The following is a 21,876-nucleotide window of genomic DNA, read 5'->3' as shown; positions in this document are numbered from 1 at the left end:
CTACAGTAATTTTTTCAATCAACATCTTCTGGTTGCAAAATTGATACAAACTGGTGCACAAAACAGTGGCAGAGTTATCCAATATAAAATAAATTGAAAGCAATGTTTTTATCTTATTTAAATAAAAGCAATCAAGAGACATTGATAAGAGGCACAGCGGTCTTTTAGAATTTGTTACAGAGATACTTTACCCATTCCGGAAATTGATAATGTAGCTTGACTTATGTTCTGCAGGGATTCAGTGTATACACTAGCAGAAACCGTTTTTGCAACTTTATGGTCTGATGCATCTTCCTACTACTGTACATACTTAGTTTGCCTGCAGCTTGCCAAGGAACTAGGACAGTATGCAGGCTTGGTCCCACAATGCGTGAGTCAGGCTACATGTGATCTTTTGTTTCTTGAATGAGCATGAATTGACTTTTAAAAAAATCGAGACAGAGAAGAAGAATATAGCAACTGATTTTGTACATTTCTGTGAACAGTAATTGAAAAACTGCATGGAAGTCTGCATGCCTTGACCATCCAAAGTGACCCTGTTTTTTTACAATCAGGGTTTCTCAACAAGCTAGCTCGCTTCTCCCTGCTGAGCTTCACTAGCTAGAACAGGCCTGCAAAACTTGTAAAGTGAGAAGAGCCGAACTGCTCCAAGGAAAACAGATTTGGGCCACACGGGTAAAATCATCATCATCATATCTCCCCCGGCACCCCTCATCATCATCCTCATATATCTCCCCTAGCACCCCTCATCATCATCCTCATATATCTCCCCCAGCACCCTTCATCATCACCATCATATCTCCCCCAGCACTCCTCATCATCATACTCATATATCTCCCCAGCACCCCTTATCATCATCATATATCTCCTCCAGCAATCCTCATCATCCCCATATATCTCCCCCAGCACCCCTCATCATCCTCATATATCTCCCCCAGCACCACTCATCATCATCCTCATATATCTCCCCCAGCACCCCTCATCATCATATCTTCTCCCCCCCCAGATCATCATATCACCCCCCCCCCAGATATATGAGGATGATGATGAGGGATGCTGGGGGAGATATGATGATGATGTGGGATGCTATGGGAGATATGAGCATGGTCATACCAGACACCCTCCCTCTGCACCTCACATGACCCTCTCCCCCCTGCATCTCACATCTTCCTCCCCCCTGCATCGCACATCACCCACTCTACCTGCATCTAACATAAACCTCTTTCCTCTGCTTCTCACATCACCATACCCCCTGCACCTCACATTACCCTCTCCCCTCCTGCATCTCACATCACTCTCCCCCCTGCATCTCACATCACTCTCCCCCCTGCATCACACATCACTCTCATTTCTGCATCTCACATCGCCCACCTTCTCTTAATCTCACATCATCATATCATCGGTTGAGGCAGTGGAGGTGGAGGCGGCGGGCAGCAGACTGAGCAGAGCAGGCAGACTGCACATGAGGGAAGAAGCGCACACGCGTGCTCTCTAACAGCAGACTTCTACCCTGCCGTCCTCATAGACTCGTGAGGGCAGCCTCGGGGGGTGTGGGGAGGAGGGGGAGAGCAGGCTCGTGGGTGGGGGAGGGAGATGATAGTGCTGGCTTGGGAGGGAGGAGGAGGGGGAAAGCGGGCAAAGCTATGTTGTGCGGGCCGTGTGTTGTGCAGGCCTGAGCTAGAACATCTATGTTCATTGCTTAATATGTCCCTCAGCAGCTGAAGCTAATCACAGGCTGTTAGTGCATGGTCCGGGGGCTCGACCCCCACACAAGCTTGAATGCCTCCTCCACTCCTCTCAACACAAGCTGCCCACACTGCTTCACTGCTTCCATAAACAAATACACCTATGTATATTTAAAGAGCGTTACCATACTTTCCTGCATAAAAAACTTTGATGGCTATGATGGGCAACAAAGAAAGAAACATTTTTTTCAGAAGAGAATTTAAGGGGTGAAAGCATGATTCATAATTGCTTACAGATTTAAACAAAATGGGAATTATGGGGTGTCAAGAACAAATGCTAAATAGTGTCACAAATAAAAAAAAATCCACAAACTGTCGTTTCTCAGTGCAATTTTCTGACCAAATGTTATACTCTGCATTTATGTAGATAGTATGTCATTGACTAAAAGGGTAAGTTGTATTTATTATTATTGCAATACATACATGGCAAGTAAGGATTTTTAAGGTAACAGTTTGAACTGCTTCTTACCGCCATGCATTACGCAGTCCACAATGCATCACAAATTTCACAGGTTGCTTTATTCACTATCAGAATGAAATCTCAAGCCTACCAAAAACAAGAGTAAACTTGAATAACAATTTGTGGTTTTCTACAACTAACAATATTAGTAAATGACCACAATTTTGGAATTAAAATTGGTAATTTTTAATCAGGGTCTCTTAGGCCCATGCTAAGACACTCTATAATTATAATGGACATGAAGCAAAAGGTGACACTGTATGCTCATTTGCATGTCATTTCCCATAATCCCTGGCTGCAGTGGAAGCACTGTATGCTAGGAGATAATGGTGAAAATCATGTTGCAGACCTGTCTGAGACATGTGAATGTGCTCACTAGTGATATTTTTATGTACTACTGTATGATTATACTGCAATGGGGTGTTTCAAATTTCAACAAAACGTAAGTTCTGCATTCAAGAACACTTTTCTGCATTAATACATAGGCTCCAAAATGCATGAGCACACAAGTTTCATCTTACTTTTACCCCTTCTCTGAGAGAGGAGTCTGCAATGCATTTATTTACTTTGCTGATTTATCATCTGAGAGGTTGACTGTAGGTTACAAAATATGATGCTGAAGCTCAAACTCGTGTCTGTTCCAAATGGACAATTCATTTTTAAATTTTGGCTTGTAAAGCTACTTAGTTAAGGGAAAAAAAATGTCCTGATATGTGAAGAACTGAACAAAATATGTATGTTTGTATCAAGTCTTTTGCCTGTCCTGTATTAGTCAATGTCATTGTGTTGCAAATACAAAGCAAATACTTTGCACTACCTCACAACTGACTGGTGTCCAAGACTATGCCACTATGTATATTAATGTGATATAAAATAGTATTGTGTATGATACATCCATGTCTGTTACTGTATAATAGGTACAAAAGTCACTCTCATAATAAATACCTCCTACAATATTATACATATTTAAGTGATCATCATATTTAAGGTTGTTCTCAGTGTCAACACCACATAGTTGCACAATGGCTCTGGAGGACAATTATATTTTTGCAGAACTTTCGTTAACAAAATTGTGGCAAAAAGTGTCAGACTATACAGTAACAAAAAGCAACATTTATCCCATTTTTTAAATTGTGTGGAAGTTGTTGCTTCAACTATTACTGAAAATTCCAGGAGTCCCAGTGTCATGCTAGTGTCAACGGTGTTTGGTGCTAGGAACATCTTTATATGAAAATTAATTGTGTAATGAATTTGTGCTTTTTTTTGGATAAACATTTTCAACACATTTACTGCCACTAGACAGTCATTACATCATCCTTTTTATGCTACTGGGCTTGCTTGCTTCAGAGATGTTTTAGAAACATCAGTTTGCATGGTAGACATAGCTATAGTCTCATAATCATCCTCCCTAGATCTAAAATCACAGAAATTAAAGAAGAACTGTAAATCCCTCTGAAAGTTTTTGTTAAGGAATCCATAGAAAATAGGGTTCACACATGTGGAGATCATTGCGGTTAGGTGGCATATCAAAAATAATAAGTTATGGTTGCAGGTTGCAATTGCCTCGTGATTCCAATCAAACACCAAGTTGAAGATGAAAAAAGGCAGCCAACAAACAGCAAATCCCACCACTATGGATAAAAGCATGATGTTGATTCTTTTTGTTTCACTGGATCTGTACTTATTGTCTCTCATCTTGTCCATCATGTTGTTTCGTCTTTTTAACCTTAGGAATATCTAAAAAAAAATAAAAGATACAGAGAAATGTGAAGATCTGGAATGATTTAAGTGTATCAAGTTTTATTGGAAATAAATACAGAAACATTTTACCTTTGTGTAGCATACAAAAATAAAACAAAGGGGCCCAAGGTACTGTATCACAAACAGTAAAGTTGTATAAGATAGTCTGAATTCTTCCTGTGGAAATTCTTCTAGGCAAACATATTTTCCTATATATGATTCAATGGTTATGTTTCTGAATGGTTCATCAGTTAAAACACTGTACACCATAAGAGGTAAAGAACCAGCCATAGCTACAATCCATATTGCTGCGATTCCAATGCAGGCATGTCTATTACTAGGTCTCCATCCACGAGGATTGATTATCAGTTGATGACGTTCCACAGCGATAAGAACCAAAGAAAAAATGGAAACTGTTACTGAAACACATTGTACATACTCATTCAGCTTGCACATAGCTTCCCCAAAAATCCAGTGGTCCATTAGCGTGTAAACCAAGGTAAAGGGGAGACACATGATTGTTGCTAACAGATCAGAAAATGAGAGGTTTACAATAAGAATATTGGTGACATTACGCATTTCCTTTTGCTTTAAGATGATGATAATGAGGGCCAAATTTCCGGAGAGTCCAAGGATCAACACAACTCCATAGGCAAGTGCTAAGGTAAAAACAATTGCTAATGGCAAGCTGCAGTCTTCATCATTTGGCACCGGTGTTGAAGAGTTTAAATAAATTGATTCATTTTCAAAATCTGGAAAATTGGAGAAATTCATTTTTTCCCCCTCTGTTTTGTTCATGTGGTTAAAAAAAAATCAATATATCCTTCAGTTGAACACAGAAGATGTCATTGTAGTTGCCTTCCTGCAGGGAGCAATCCACAGGCCATGCAACTGACCCGTCATATTGTTAATAACTGTGTGTAATCTGTGAAGAGAAAATGTATTCGTTTATATTTTTTGCTTTTACACTAGGAAAGGTACTATGGGAAAAAATGTATTAGGGAACTGAAAAGAAACATCAGCAGGCATCATACCACAGTAAAACAGTGTGATACTTGTACATAATATCAGTAGACTGAGAATTCCAGACAAGTCTTACAATAAAAAAAACCATAAAGCAAGACTTTAATTTAAAAAAAAAAAAGAAACACTAGGGAGTTATGACTTAAAAGCTACAAAATACTGTTTTGTTCTGATGGGCAAAACTGTCAAAATCTGACCCGTGGATTTTTCTGCCCTGGTTTTATCAAAATCTGATTCCCGCATGAAATTCCGAAGGTGGAATGGGCACTAAAAAAATCTAGCCAGATACATCCAAATCAAACCTGTGTGGTGGTGGGTGGTAGAATCCGTGGCTAAAGGAACTCGAAAATCCGATTCAAATTTTGGCAAAAATGTCATCCATCTCTACCGTTTTGCCACTAAATTGACATTAAGAGAACAATTTCCACTTATGCTCATCTCAGTCTATTATTCATCAATTTGCATCCTGATGTAGGGACTGTACATTATAAATGGTAGGGGTTAGGAAAGAGTAAAGTGAAACAAATTATGATAGAGTATATAACATTCTTTAACTGTTGCTTTAGTCACAAAATTTAGACTTTAAGATACAGTATATCAAATAACATTTAATTAACATTGCGGCAGATTTTTGTTTGGCACAAACAGAATATATTCATGCTTTCAACAGTGGGCATCTAAAAATTAAATATTTCTGCCAACTTTTGTAAATTAACCATACTAAGCTTTTATAGGAAGGATGGAAGAGAGAGCTAATCCAGTTACTGAAAATAGCAGAATTGTTTAGAATTTTTGATGTGAACCATTTAATATTAATGCATATCTTAAACAACAATTTTCCCTATGGTTAAATTAACTTATTAAATTTAGTCATTTTAATATTCTGTATTATGTTCTATTTGGTCAAAATTAAACATCAATTGCTTAAAATATATATTTAAAGAGGTATTAAGTAATTGAACTACCCGATTAGAATTAGAAACTTATACAGGTAAAAATGTTATAGATTCTCTTTATTTATAACAAATATAAAAATAGTACCATTCCCCCAACTTTAAATACTTATATTTGTATCCATGCTGTATCTGATTTTTTTTTAATATAAACATTTCAATTTATGAAGAAAATTGGTTGAATTTCATTCAGTCAGCTATTTCTAGCCTAAATGATCTTAAAAGTGAATCAATACAATATAAAAATTATTAATAGAATGCATTGGACAGCATGTAGTGTAGATTGTATATAGCAGAAATTATAACATCTGACAGTTGTTGGTATACTTGTTCCTCTGTTGTGAGAAAGAAAATTAGTTTTTATTTCCTTTCTTCACCTTCTTAGATTATCTCACTATTTATTTTTTCTCTATATACCTTCCTTATGAAACCTAAATATTGTGTATGTTGTATATTTACATATTTGTAAACCTCTCAAGTAATTGTGATATAAACTAATGTATTACAGTGTATTTGCCGTTTTAACAGCTACTGTACATGTATTATTTTTTTCCTTATGTTAACATTGTACTGTATTTGACTAATTTTACCAATTCTACAATGGTGTTAACATCACTTGATAACACTCTGAATCAAACGTAATGTAACACCAGGATTGAGACAAAGCAAAGCATAAGAATATCAGAGAGCAAATGCTAGGAGTATGATAGCACATTTTGTTTGTTTAAGGCCCAGGACATAGTGCACTCAGCGTCGCTGAGGCGGGCTGAGGCGGGCTGAGCCGCACTGAACAGATGCAGAAAGCATCTGTTATCAGCACGGCTATAGTTTCTCCCTCCGCATGCGCGCTGATGCGCGCTGAGTAGTAGAAACTCTTCCGAGAGCGGCAAACTGAAATTTGACGCTCGGGGAAGCGGTCCGGTCCTTCACCGGCAACACAGAGGTCTGTGTGTGTCTGTGTGTGTCTGTGTTTCTGTGTAGGAGGGGGGGAGAGGGTGATGCTCCGGTCCCTGTCCTCCTTCTGGTCCGGTCCCTCCCCCCCTTCTGCCCCGATCGCTGTCCTCCTTCTGCTCCGGTCCCTCTCCCCCTTCTGCCCCGATCACTGTCCCCCTTCTGCTCCGGTCCCTCTCCCCCTTCTGCCCCGATCGCTGTCTCCCTTCTGCTGCGGTCCCTCACACCCTTCTGCCCCGATCGCTGTCCCCCTTCTGCTCCAGTCCCTGTCCCCCTTCTGCCCCGATCCCTGTCTCGTGTGTGTGTGTGTGTATGTGCATTGTGTGTGTGTGTATATATAATGTGTATTTGTGTGTGTGTGTGTGTATATATATGTGTATATATAATGTGTGTGTGTATGTGTGTGTATATATAATGTATGTGTGTGTGCAAGTGTGTGTGTGTGTGCATTGTGTGTGTGTGCATTGTGTGTGTGTGCATTGTGTGTGTGTGTGTGTGTGTGTATGTGTATGCATGTGTATATATGTGTGTGTGTGTGTGTGTGCATGTGTGTGTGTGCATTGTGTGTGTGTGTATATATAATGTGTATTTGTGTGTGTGTGTGTGTGTGTGTGTGTATATATGTGTATATATAATGTGTGTGTGTATGTGTGTGTGTATGTGTGTGTATATATAATGTATGTGTGTGTGCAAGTGTGTGTGTGTGCATTGTGTGTGTGTGTGCATTGTGTGTGTGTTTATTGTGTGTGTATGTGTATGCATGTGTATATATGTGTGTGTGTGCATGTGTGTGTGCATTGTGTGTGTGTGCATTGTGTGTGTGTGTATATATAATGTGTATTTGTGTGTGTGTGTGTTTATATATGTGTATATATAATGTGTGTGTGTATGTGTGTGTGTATGTGTGTGTATATATAATGTATGTGTGTGTGCAAGTGTGTGTGTGTGTGTGCATTGTGTGTGTGTGCATTGTGTGTGTGTGTGTGTGTGTGTGTGTGTGTGTGCGCGTGTGTGCATTGTGTGTGTGTGTGTGTGTGTGTGTGTGTGCATTGTGTGTGTGTGTGTGTGTATATATATATATATGTGTGTGTATATATATAATGTGTATTTGTGTGTGTGTCATATTTTCTAGCCTGCTGTTCCCATGCTTGGCCACCGGGACTGCCGCCACTCTCAATGTCTGGTTCTAGCCTGCAGTACCTATACTTGCCCACCGGGAGTGCTGCTGCTAAACTAAGGAACATTTCAGACTCTGATACCTGACACCTCTGCACCTGTGCTCCACCTCCCAGCCTGCCTATATAAACCTCCCTTTCCTGTTCCTCTTAGCCTGTTTATACTGGTTCCTTAGAATCTGCAAGGTTCCTGTGTTTACTGCTGTGCTAGCTATTGCTATCCTCCTGTTCCAGTTTCCTCGTTGCCGACCTCTGCTTGTTTCCTGACTTCGCTACCTGCCGCCTGCCTCGGACCCCTGCTTGTTTCCTGACTTCGCTCCCTGCCGCCTGCCTCGGACCCCTGCTTGTTTCCTGACTTCGCTACCTGCCGCCTGCCTCGGACCCCTGCTTGTTTCCTGACTTCGCTCCCTGCTGTTCCTGCCACTGGGATCCACTTCAGCCGAAGTCCAATCCTTGACAGTGTGTGTGTGTGTGTATATATATATATATGTGTATATATAATATGTGTGTGTGTGCATTGTGTGTGTGTGTATGTGTATGCATGTGTATATATGTGTGTGTGTGTGTGCATTGTGTGTGTGTGTGTGTGTGTATATATATATATATGTATGTGTGTGTATATATATATATATATATATATTTATACAATGTTCGACAAACCTATACATTTGCTCGCCCCGGGCGAGTGGCTTTAACCCCCGGGCGAGTAAATATTGGCCCAAGCAGCACACGTTTGGTACTAGGTGGCGAGTAGATTTTTTTGTGTGGCGAATAGATGTTTTGGTGATTTGTCAACCACTGTGTGTATATATATATATATATGTGTGTGTGTGTGTGTGTGTATACAGATTGCGGAGCAGTTACAGTAGATTATTGTGTGTGTAATGTATGTGTGTGTATATATATAATGTGTGTGTGTATGCATGTGTGTGTGTATGTGTATGCATGTGTATGTTTGCGTGCGTGCGTGCGTGCGTGAATATATTTATCAAAGTTGCACAATGTTAATAAATAATTTATTCTCACAACATGTCTTTTTTTTTAATTTTTGAAATATTATATAATATACATACACATTTACACACACAGGTTCCCCAGTGACACACAAACACACAGACCACTTCAAAGTGACACACACACACACACACACACACTGACAGCTACCAAGTGACACACACACACAGTGATACCTGCCTCCCAAGCGTGCTTGCTTTCTCCTCTGTCAGGACAGCAAAAAGCTCCTGGTAGCGCGAGCGTCAGCAAGCGAGAGCGAGCAGCAGCACCTAAGCGCTTACTATATCCGAGGCCTAACTGATGTAGTCAAAGTGCACAAAATGGGACCTCATCATGCCCTTAAAAGACATGAACCTTTTTTCTATAAAGTTAGATTTTGTGTGCGGTAGTTCCTGATCAGTGCTATGATGGCACTGTATAAAATAAGGGCCATGGTATTTTTTTCTATGACATTCAGAATTGTGCATATGTTTCACAAGAAGGGAAGATTGTTTGGCTGCACCACCTTAGCCTAACAGATCATTAGTAAGCTCATTCACAAGAACTCATGCTTCTCCCCTTCATGGAACAATTTACCAATGTACTGTACTGTAGCAGACATTATTGCACCTAGTAGCGCAATCGCAATGCATTGAATGAACTCTGGCAGGTTATTTAACAGTAGTGCTATTGAAAATAATTGTTGAGGAGATAACACACAGATTATTTAATGAATTATTTTGTGTGTTAACTCATGCTAATGTAGGTAATGCCATCTGCTACATCTATAACTCTTTCACCATAGGAGTCACCATAAAAATGATATGTAAAGATATTTGTGGCACTGATAGGAGTATTTTAGAAAAGGCATTAAAAACGAGTCCTTAATTAATTATGACAAACAATTGAAATTGTTTTTATGCAGATCCATTAAAGAGCGTTAGCGTATTTAACGGAATGTTAATTTAAAGTTGCACCCCCATTAATTAAAGCCGTATTCACTAAATCAAATAATGTTGCGTTAATCCTATTTTACTACCATTAAAAAGTTAGTATTATTTTCTTTTCATTATATCTAGTTTAAAAAGTTGGATGCAAATGGCATAATTAAGGCCTATATGTTATGCATCCCAGCTTCACTATGTAGTGAAATAGTTAACTCTGGGAAATAACACAATTTCTGGGACTTACTCGTGAGTGAATATGGGTTGTTGCAACACTATCTCATTTTAACAGCCAATGATTCAATTGCAAGACTGCAGGATTGTAGTACAAAAACTCACATCGAACTTTAGTGAATCTCCACCTATGTTAACTTATGTTGCATTAATTATTATTATTATTAATAATAATAACTTCAATTCACATAGCGCTTTTCTCTGATTGGGATGCAAAACGCTTCACAATTAAAGTATAGCGAGTGGTAAGCAGTACATAGGATTTTTACAAACGCAACCCCTCCCTGCACAGAAGAGCTTACAATCTGTGAGTTTGATGCCTGAGGAACAGACAGATAAGGTGACTTGCCTAAGGTCACAAGGAACTGACACCAGGAATTAAATCAGGTTCCCATGATTCAAACTCTGTGTTGTTATCTGAGTCAGTGGCTTTATTCACTGAGCCGCTACTTCTACAACATTTGTATTACACATGTAGATGCACTAGTCCCGTGAAGATCAACTAAATGTAGTGATGCTCAAGTACGGGGTAGCTACTATTACTACACGCAAACTCAATAAATTCCTTAAATTCACAATATTGTAATTACATTGATGATTTAGGGCAGTTATTCCATCATAATACTACCTTAATGAAGATGAAATTCACTTGTTCCTGCTAGCATAAAATATTTACTGTATTTCATAGCGCTGACTGTGTACACAGAGCATTACATATAATTATGTAGGCACAATGAGTAACCTAATTTTAAGACCTGCTAAGGAACAGATGATTGTTATTATGTCCAGATATGTAAAGCCATAGAATTCAAAGAGGGTGTACTTTCTTTTTCACGCCACTATATATATATATTCATATATATATATTCATATATGAATATATATATATATATATATATAAATAAAAGTACTGAGCGCAAAATACTGTGGTAAAAAAATAAATAATATAAAAGAATAATAAAAAGGTATGTACTGTCCTGTATTCATAGAGCTTGCATTAACTTCACATAGAATGTTTTCTTTCATTTGCACTATCTGTGTTCAAAGTATATCTGTCTCCAAGTATATCTGTCTACATAGTCCTGACATTGTTTCATGAAAAATAATTTTTTCATTAAATTCCTCTTTTTCCTGTAGGTTAGAATGTATTTTTTAGATTGAAATATGGAAAGAAGTTCGACATGTAATAGTAATCCCCCCTAAATTTTATTTATTTATTTTACCTCTTTTGTTCCTTTTTGAATAATTAAGACTTCATGTTCTCCTTTTAAATACAGAGTTACTGTATAACTGTTTTATAAAGGTAGAATGAGAAATATAATGTGTAATTCTTTCTCTCTGAAATTTTGATAACAATTGTAACACTGCCATTGCTAGAAACAACATGTATAATCATGGATATTATTGATCACTTTCAATTAGCAGACATCATAAATAATATAAAATCGTGGAGTAGATCAAACATCATGATTCTACTATATACTGCAGTTTGAAGCTAATATGCTGTTTAGATGTTCTCTGTTATGTTACATCATGTGCACACATTGTGTCCATCAATCAAGTTAATTAACAAATCTTAGTTTGTTTAAATGAGGGCGTATACTCAAAATTGACCCTATAAAGAGGAACCACTAGAACATGTAATTACAATCCCTGACGAAGCCCTTGGATGGGAGAAACGCGTAGGGTTAATTTTTTCAAGCATCTACAACCAGTGGTAGAAGCGCTACATGCGTAGAAGTGAGAGGAGGAATTTTCAAAAAAATCTTGTTGGCGCCAACACCGGATGAACGGCTGTGGCAGGAGACGTGAGACGCAGGCATCACACGCAAGACGCGGAAGTTGCAGACGCACCCTGACATCACGGTGAAGACGCGGTCCAACAAACACTCTGGCTGAGCAATGGAGGGGGAAGTGAGACAGCAAGTGAGTCGTAGTACCCCTCAGGATCCCGGCAGCAACTGCATATTAAAGCTAGGAGCGGCAAAGTGAAGAGGTAAAGCACCCATATCTGCACTATCAGTGGAGACAGGGATTAATGTGCTAAGAGCTGTGTAGGCTCTAGGTGAAATGCTACTCACTAGCTTTGCCTAAACACACACCTGAATACATCTTCACTCTATGAGGGTTGAAAAACAGAGTGCACAAAGTCTGCTCAAGAGATCTGTGACTTACAGTATTTGACATCTCTTTCCTCTTGCCCAGCCAGCAAATAACATCATAGATAACAGAAGCACACAGTGTTGCCATTCCCCATATTACTTATACCAATTTAGCACAACTCACAGTGTTTCCACCAATACTGGGATATACACTAAAGAACTTATCATTTTTGGATTTTCTAACAAGTAGTTCTAAGTGGATGCACCTGTTATACTAGGGTGGACATTAGAAGATCTTTAAGATTGTTACCCATGTATATGCAAATACAATATATGTATGCTTAATCATTTTGCAAGTAACAAGTTTTTGTTTTAACCAGCCCCTATTAGGGCATTTTTTTGATTAAGTTTTATGAGTTTAAATATTATTTGGTTTATTTATTACCCAGCTGGGATAATTTCATATTTTTGTATTTTATTTTCAGAACTATTAGGTTTTTGATATTATTAAAAGTATATTTGCATCGCACACATTTAGAGTGTGGTCTCATTTGAAATCTCTTGACCTCTAAGAACTAGGGTTCTTTTTTAACTGATTCCGTGCGCAGGAGTATATATAACTTTTTTCCTTTCAGTAAATAGTAGTGATCTTACTCACATTTTATGCGAGTAATACACGCCTTTCGGTTATTCAGAGTAACCAACTCAAGTTGTAGATCATATCATCACTGTATATATATACACAGTGGTTGACAAATCACCAAAAAATCTACTCGCCACCTAGTACCAAACGTGTGCTGCTTGGGCCAATATTTACTCGCCCAGGGGTTAAATCCACTCGCCCGGGGCGAGCAAATGTATAGGTTTGTCGAACACTGTATATATATATATATATATATATATATATAGTCATAGTATGGAGATTTGCACTCACGGTTTGGTTAGGAGGCAGATGCTTGTCCCATATGTAGCATATAGACGTGTGGTAACCAGGGGATCCTGATGACCAAAGAAGACAGCACACTGCAAAGTTGATGTAAAAAATGTGTATTATGAAACACAGGGCCGCCAACGTTTCGGTCCTCACAACGGGACCTTCCTCAGGGCAGTGCACAACAGACTAATACAAGCACCCATATATACCCCTAAAGACAAACATAAAATCACCTGAAAACAATCATAGAAAATCCAAATTACCATCCCAGGTACAACACACAACACGTCACAGCCAATCGAACATACTGATACTGACCAGCACCAATGAAACACCTTGATCTGAACCCTTGTGTGTTTGGTCACCTGGTATACCAATGCTGTCCACATAGTGACGTCACTGTGCAACCTGATCGTGTCTTGGTAACCATAACAAACTATGCATAGTGTATAACAACAGAGAACATGCATATACATCTTGATCTTAATAAATACATAAATGTGCAATCATAAGAGAAGTTGCCTGCATTGCCTCTACCAGAACGTGTTGTGTTGACAACCAGACAGACTCAACCGTGACCGCATATGTGTCTATATGTCGTGCCGTTTTGCAACATGTCAGTAGTCCCTTTCCACCGCGCTTATGCTACTTACCCCAAACTACCCGAACACGTCTCTGGCAGAGAGGGGGGGCGCACGGCCTCTAACTGTCGTCACTACTGCGCTTGTGAGCGATGAACCCCTAACAACCCGATCACGTCCCTAGTAAAGGGGGGGGGTTGTACGTATTCTGTTTGTCTCTATTCACGCGCGCATGCGCAGTGTATCCCTAGCGACTCGATCGCGTCCCTGGCTAAAAAGGGGGGAGGGGTACGCGTGTAAACGCACTAGCTCAACTCCTGTGCGCATGCGCAATGAACCCCTAGTGACGCAAACGAAACACAAACAGAGAGGGGAAGGGTGCAAACACAATTGGGCATAGGTGATTGCGCATGCGTCATAGGCGCTCTAGCAACCCGGCAGCGTCCGTGTCAACCATTGACAAGGTGCGGATGTGATTCTACTTGGTGATAAAACCCATGCTACGATTTCAGCAAGGAAAAAAAGAAAATGAACCATAGGGCCAGGATCCCCTGGTTACCACACGTCTATATATATATATGGGTGTGGTTTTGAGCTACTGAGAGTGAACACAGGACATCTGGGAGAATAGACAGCAATATTCAGCTGTCTGGCAGTGATTTGTACCGGTGTACTTTCACGGTAAATGTTTCTATCAAGGAGGTTTGGGACGTAGAACCACACAGCGAGCCGGGGGATTTGGACACAGAATCTCGCGAGACGGCGTGACGTCATCACGCCATCGCGTGTGGCCGGACGGCCACGGAGGACGGGAGCAGTCAGAGAAGCGGGAAAGTCCACAGACGATCGGGACTGATACTAACAGAAGGGGAAACATCACTCTGTACCCCTGAAGTAGCGCGAGTACTACTGGCACATCAGGTGCAGTTAAAGAGACACACGGCCCCTTCCTACGGGTCTCACAACAACGGAGCGAGTACCCCGCCCTCAGAGGCTCTGGACATTATTTGGAGTGCCCTAAAAAGTGTCTCCTTACCTTTGGCAGCTAGCCATAATACCATAAGTGGTCAAAAGGACATTATATAAGGAATTAATATAGACTGTGTATAGATCCACGGATACCCACCCTTGATGAGTGTGAGAAGCTCTAAATTCTCAAACGCTTTTACTATAACTCACAAAGTGTGAGTATTTTACCTATTGTCATTTTTTATTTAATTTTATAATAAACTGTGTTACACTATGTATGTGTCCCACTTCTCTTCCAACATGTGATACTACATACGAGGATACGTTTCCTGCGGATGAGATGCTGCTGGTTGTTCCAGATTCTTCATAATTGTTCCAGATCCCAGAGTGGATACAAGGCCAGATTATATTTTACTCACTGTAAGTGCATATCTTACCCTCTGGCGGTGAAATTGTTAGAACGTATTACCCTATGTTTGTTTTTCTTGTCTTCACTTGCGCCTAGGTCATTCTTGTTTGGATATCCTTCTGTTACCAGCCCGTGGAGCGGTAGATCTTTTGGCTGCAGACTAAATCAGGGAAAGTTAGATTGTGAGGTAGTATACCCTCCAGTATATGTGGTAATTATATCATTTGTTAATCTTTTTGTGATTGCGCTTATTGTAATTTTCTGTTCTTATATATATATATATATATATATATATATATACAGTGTTCGACAAACCTATACATTTGCTCGCCCCGGGCGAGTGGATTTAACCCCCGGGCGAGTAAATATTGGCCCAAGCAGCACACGTTTGGTACTAGGTGGCGAGTAGATTTTTTTGTGTGGCGAGTAGATTTTTTGGTGATTTGTCAACCACTGTATATATATATATATATATATATATATATATACAGTGGTTGACAAATCACCAAAAAATCTACTCGCCACACAAAAAAATCTACTCGCCACCTAGTACCAAACGTGTGCTGCTTGGGCCAATATTTACACCTGTAGCTAATCTGGCTATTAGCATATCTCCCTGGTATCTCAGGTGAGCTCCTTTTTGTGCACAATGCACATTGAACTGGCCACTTGGAAGTGGATTGCTTTTAAAAGGAGGCCAGGAGAGTGTCCATGAGTATGATTAGCTATTTACATGATGGGATATATATATATATATATATATATATATATATCCCATCATGTAAACAGCTAATCATACTCATGGACACTCTCCTGGCCTCCTTTTAAAAGCAATCCACTTCCAAGTGGCCAGTTCAATGTGCATTGTGCACAAAAAGGAGCTCACCTGAGATACCAGGGAGATATGCTAATAGCCAGATTAGCTACAGGTGTGTGCAGTAGCGCTCAAAGGTGGAGCTATCCAGCAGATTTAGTTCACTACTAGAGCTACTGACCAGAAAAGCCCCATTTGTGGGTTTTGATCTTGTTGGGCATGACATTAGTTCCTGTTAGGAATCAGTGTCCCCTGCGTCCCCCACACAGAACACTCTCTACCTTTAGGGAAACCCTGGACGCATACCTCAACCCTGCCTTACTGGCCTCTGCGGTTCCACGTCTCTGCCGCCGTCGCGGGATCACCCCCATCAGTGATTCCGCCGCGATTCCCCCTGCTCAGCGCCGGGCGCGTTCCCTTCTCCCCGCACACATGCGTGCTGTCTCCTCCAGCGCGGGTCGTGTGCACACGCCCCTTACGGAGCGCGTGCACAGTACACACTCTTCTTCCTGCCCTCCGGACCTCAGGCTCCACCCCAGCATGCCGCGCGGGAGTACTCACTGCAGTACTAAGATTCACCTGGCTTGTAATGGCTGCACCAATCCGGAGAGTCTTCCTGCAGTTCCTCCTGACCTGCCCCCGCTCCTGATTGGACCTCCCTGCTTTATCTAGCTTCTCTGTACTCTCAGTCTTCGCTCTGCATGGATGATACTCTACCACTTTGGCTCCCGACCTAGGCACTCCTCGGATTACGCACTCTCTGGCTCCCCTCGAACACGGCTTGGACTTCGATCTTTCTCCACTCTCTGCTCCCTTACCTCGGCGTGACAATCACGATTCTACTTCTACACCCGGTACCGGCAAGTATTGTCTACCTTACTACATCTGGCCTGGCAATGCTTAATACCAAACTCCGGACACGCTCCCTTTGCTGCGGGTGCGTGTATTACCACTTCCCCCTTAAGATCAGGGGACGGGTCTGTCTGCAGGCAGCACCGGCGTAACAGTTCCCTCTTCCTCACAATGTTCCTTAGGCTTGTCAATATAGTACTTGTGGAAATCCTTTTAGGGAGCGTGGGGTGTATTTTAAATATATTTTGCATATCTCCCAGGTATCTAAGGAATGCTCCTTTCTGAGCACAGGTCACTCTCCATGTTATTTGGAGGGAGATGTGAGGGGATATATAGTCCTCGGACTGGATTAAAATAAGTCTGCCTTTTTTAGACTAATCCATAGATGAAAGAAACTTGGAAATTCACAGCAGAGTTGAATTTCTACAAACATGTCACCTACCTCGAATGCTAGATACTGTAAGCTACAGATGGACAATTTATTTTCAAATTTGGATCTGCTTCAAATCCGGCAGTTCATTTAATTCACGGATTTCTGCAGATCACTCTCCAAAAGTGAAATGTTTTTTTTCCCCCACAGGCAATGAAAAATCCGTTCCCGAACAGATTTTTGATAATCCACAGATGGATTCTGAATCTGAAGGTTACAAATACAATCAACAAAATAGATATCCCTTGGAGGTATGCTGTTAGTATATACAGTGCACACAACAACTCATCAGCTGGTTTAGCTCACGCTGCTAGAGCTTTTGTTCTGAATAACAGAGATTGTGTGGGTTCAACATTTGATCCTGTTGGGTCTGACACTATACACCATTACTAAGGTCCCTTAGACTTGTCAAGCCAATACCCCTTTGTGTGGGAAGAAAGTGGAATAGCTTCCAGCATTTAGTAGAGTTTTATTTGATGTAAATTAAAGTATTTAAATTCAGTATGTTTCTTGCACTCTGGCAGATGAATATTTTTGTCCCTGTTCTGTTATACCATAGCCATTTTTGTGCATATCCATCATGTAGCACCAACATGAGTGCATATACGTGTAGTAGCTCTCTCCCCCTGGCTTTCTTTAAAAGCAGACAATGTCCACCACCTGTGAGATACGCATATAGCTAGATTAGCTATATGTGTGAGCAGTGAGCAGTGAGCAGCTCAAAAGTACGATGTGACAGTAATCAGCTGGTTTAGATTCCACTAGAAGTGCTGTGGTCTACAAAAGCAGTAGTTGTGGGTTCTAGGCATGTTGGATCTGACATGATTTCAGTCATTAGGTTGGTGCCTTAGGCTTATTATCAACTCTTTGTAGTTGGTATGGAAATCCCTTTAGGAAGTGTGAGACAGTACTCACTTACATATACTTTGCATAGTTATTATCATATTGCTCAGGTGTGCTCCCTAATTTATTTGGAGGGATGCTTGAGGTAATATATATACAACTGGCGACTGCTAATAAGATTAGAAAGTTTGCTCTCCCACTCACCATATTGTAAAGATATGGGAGCCATTTCTTCATACAAGTTTGGCAGTGAGTCTGGAGTTATTTTCATAGATTTAATATTTGTAGAAATTTGTAGAAATGTAGCACACATTTTTACATGAGTTAACACACAAAATAAAGTGTTAAAGAACACCTGTGCTACCCCCTTACCTGTTTGTTTTCAATATTACTTCTCTTATATAATGCTCTAGCGTTAATGCCGCGCATCATTTTAACGGGTGCAATAACGTCTGCTACACCTGTACTTGGTGAATCTCATCCAGTAACTATAAATATATACAGTCGAGATTAAACAAAATGGCGTTCTATTTTTGGGGTAGATTCACTGAGCTCTAATAATGTATGGCGTATTGCACGGCGATCTCATATTTGTAATTCGAGTCAATCATAGTTGATGCAGGATTGCTGTGCTATAAGACGAGTGAAGAGCCCGAGTAGAGAAGCTCCGCAAAGTCCACGAAGAAAACGAGAACCAGATCGGGAAGCCAGCAAAAAAGGTACAGTAGGTTTTTTTTCTGTACAGGAATTCTTCTCAACCTGACTGTTAAGTACAAAAAAAATCCCCTTGCGCGTTTCGTGCACTAGGCGCTTTATCAAAGAGTGATTTACCTTGGAGAGAGACTTGCTATAAGTTTGTGCTGAGGAAGTACCCGTCACACCTTCACTGAAACTCACACGCCAATGGGAAACACCCATCGCCTCTGCTCAGGTGAGAGCAATGATTCAGATGGCAACAGGGAAGGAAAACGGACACTCCCCCAGCAAACACTGAAGTCGTAACATTAAAATGGCATGATTAGATTTAAAAAAAAATATTAACCCCTTGAAATACTTGAAAAAAAATAAACTAAGAATTATTAATTAAAAATAACTAAAGAAAATGTGCTAAAAACAAATAAATACAAAACAAAAGAATACTACATGAATCATAATAAAGTTAAATATCACATATAAAAAATATATATCCTATATTAGTATATTTATATTACTTAGGCATACTTGAATTTTAAATAATTATAATTAAATATTATAATACTTCAACATACAAAATGCATGAATTAGGAACACAAAAAAAAATAATACACACAAAAGTGGAAAGAATTTTTTTTATTAAGAAATAGCAAAGACAGTCATGTTGAGAAGAACTCCTGTCCAGAAATAAAACCTACTGTACCTTTTTTTGCTGGCTTCCCGGTCTGGTTCCCGTTTCCTTCGTCGACTTTGCTGTGCTTTACTGTGCTTTGCTGTGCTTGCTTACTCGGGCTCTTCACTCGTCTCACTTGATTCCAAATCGGAGAGGCACGCATGCTGAAGGAACTCTGCTGTTGATTCAAACACCGGTGCAGTGAGTACACAATTCACTACAAGTGATTTGGCAATTCTTATACATCTTTCAAGTTACATTGTATTGAAGTCTGACTCAAGAGGAGATTTCTATACAAATGTTTGTACGAAGGAGAGGAGCACAACTGGGCGGCATATCATTTGGGACTATTTATACTTTAACCCATTGCTCCCTTATATCCTCCCCCTCATTTGCTACCAGTGCTGTCTAACCTCACTTATATGGATAAAGATATTTCTTCATGAAGGGGCACTGTGTTACAGACTTGGTTTCATGATACTCTCAAATAGCACCTGAATAATCAAACAGCTATTAGTTCCTTGCTACATTCTTTACATTGAATTATATTTTGTTTTCCAAAGATGATGATGATGTTGTTTTTCACTGGGAAGCACTAGTATACTGGGAAGACGAGTATTCTAAAACCAATCTGGGGCAATCACCAACAAGACCCAGGTACATACTGGGTACATGCTGCAACATTTCTGCAGACAGCAGGATTAACAGCAGGGGTCCCTGGCAGTCCCATTCAAACTGTGTTAATCCGATGGGCCATTAGTCTCTGCAGAAATGTCACTGAAATGTTTGCAGCATGTATCCAGCATGTACCTGGATCTTGTTGGTTATAGCCCCAGATTTTCCAAGGCAAGTTTAAGGCAAGTGTTAGAATACTCGTCGGCGCACCTATATATGCAACAAAATTGCACCTCCAGCAATATCTAATGAAAACAATCATTCAAGATATAGATTCTTCCGTTTCATCATAGGTTCCTTATATCCACAAAGCAGAAAGCAGGTACAAAAGCAGACAGTCCCAGTGACTTACAATTAAATACCCTTTTGTGTGCATCAGTTCAACTAACCTACTCGGCTAGGAACTCCACAAATATAAAGAACTTTTAATCATATTAAAAGTAATTTTAGTAATAATCTCATATGATTATAATAGTAATAGTATAATAGTAGTAGATTTTAATAATCTAGTGTAATGGATTTTCTGGATTGGCCTGACCCACCCAATCTCATATTGGCCCCTGTGGTCTAACCAGTCCCCATTACAGTGTAGTGTCTGGTGGTGCACCTGTTGGCAACAGGACTCCTGAGCCTCCCGCATGATGGTGTGTGGGGATTTGCCAACCCAGACAGGCAGCTGAGGTAGTGTGCTGAGTCCTACCTAGATCCAGTGCAGCGCCTCCACCTCATCAGGATCCCAGCGTCCGCTTGTGGATGGTCCTGGTAAGGAACTCCTCTGTGGTGCTTCTCTCTGTGCAATTACTCCACACTTACACACGAGAGTATCTTTCAACAGGGTCATCTTTATTGAGGGATGTGGGCTAGCTGCCCCTTGCAGTGAGTGTTCTTTAGCCACACATAATTTTTCAGCGGCTTCCCTCTGAAAGGTAATATTCCTCCTTGATTAGGGATTCCCTATCCCCGTAGGGGTATCTACCCTGTGCCAGGTCCCTGGTCACAGTCTCATAATTCCGCAGCTCATAACATAATCACTCTTTGCTCCTTCCTGAACTGGAAAGAACCTATTATCTAATCCTAACTTTTTGATCAGTGCTGTGCCTTATGTATCCTCTGGGGCTGACACAACTCTGACATCACTAACCATGGAGTCAGAGCCTGTGACCACTCCCATCCATACATAGGGCACCTCACCAGGGTGTGAGGGCAAACCTCCATGATTACTGCTGGCATGCCCATAACTTACCAGGCCTTACTGTCAGCAGGAGACATGACTGCAGCCATTTTACAGCTGGATACATTCTCCCCCTGGTGAATCTCACCGTCCCCGGCTGGGACCTAAATTTGAAATACCTTTCCTCAGGAAGCACTGTAAAATGGAACATACACATTTTTTTTAACATGAGATTTATGAAACAACAACCCACATCGCGCCAAGCACGCCCTGACCAGCAGCCACGAACTCACGCAATGCTACCCAGTACCTCCTAATAATAGTGCCGGGGATTGGGTTTCTTAACCTCCCGACCCCCCATGTCCAGTACAGTCATGCTGTAACTGCGCGGCAAACCCCTCTCAGGCCGATACATCACTGCTTATAAACACTTCGCCCGAAGCTCCATACACTTATTAGGTGTTCAATACGTTCCTCTGCCTTACTGCCAGTAATGGCACCCCCCTTATTGA

At 40.5% G+C, this 21,876-nt stretch overlaps 1 protein-coding gene across 3 annotated transcripts in view; it reads right to left on the bottom strand.

The window, feature by feature from the left end:
• Positions 1-1,248: 1,248 nt before the first annotated feature.
• NPY1R (neuropeptide Y receptor Y1) overlaps positions 1,249-21,876 on the bottom strand; it is a 68,549-nt gene continuing 47,921 nt past the window's right edge. For 2 of the 3 annotated variants that reach the window (XM_075612254.1, XM_075612245.1), the window contains 2 exons: positions 4,036-4,870; positions 1,249-3,942 (listed from right to left, as the gene is read on the bottom strand). In XM_075612254.1, the coding sequence (XP_075468369.1) occupies positions 3,526-3,942; positions 4,036-4,743 (1,125 nt within the window). In that variant the 5' untranslated portion in view covers positions 4,744-4,870 and the 3' untranslated portion in view covers positions 1,249-3,525. Of the gene's footprint in view, positions 3,943-4,035; positions 4,871-19,548; positions 19,697-21,876 lie in introns of all 3 variants that reach the window. The other variant, XM_075612264.1, reaches the window with a different exon arrangement.

The sequence above is a fragment of the Ascaphus truei genome, chromosome 1, assembly GCF_040206685.1.
Source record: "Ascaphus truei isolate aAscTru1 chromosome 1, aAscTru1.hap1, whole genome shotgun sequence".
Lineage (NCBI taxonomy): Eukaryota > Metazoa > Chordata > Amphibia > Anura > Ascaphidae > Ascaphus > Ascaphus truei.
Note: the sequence above shows the minus strand (reverse complement) of the source record. Positions and strands in the feature narration are given on the sequence as shown.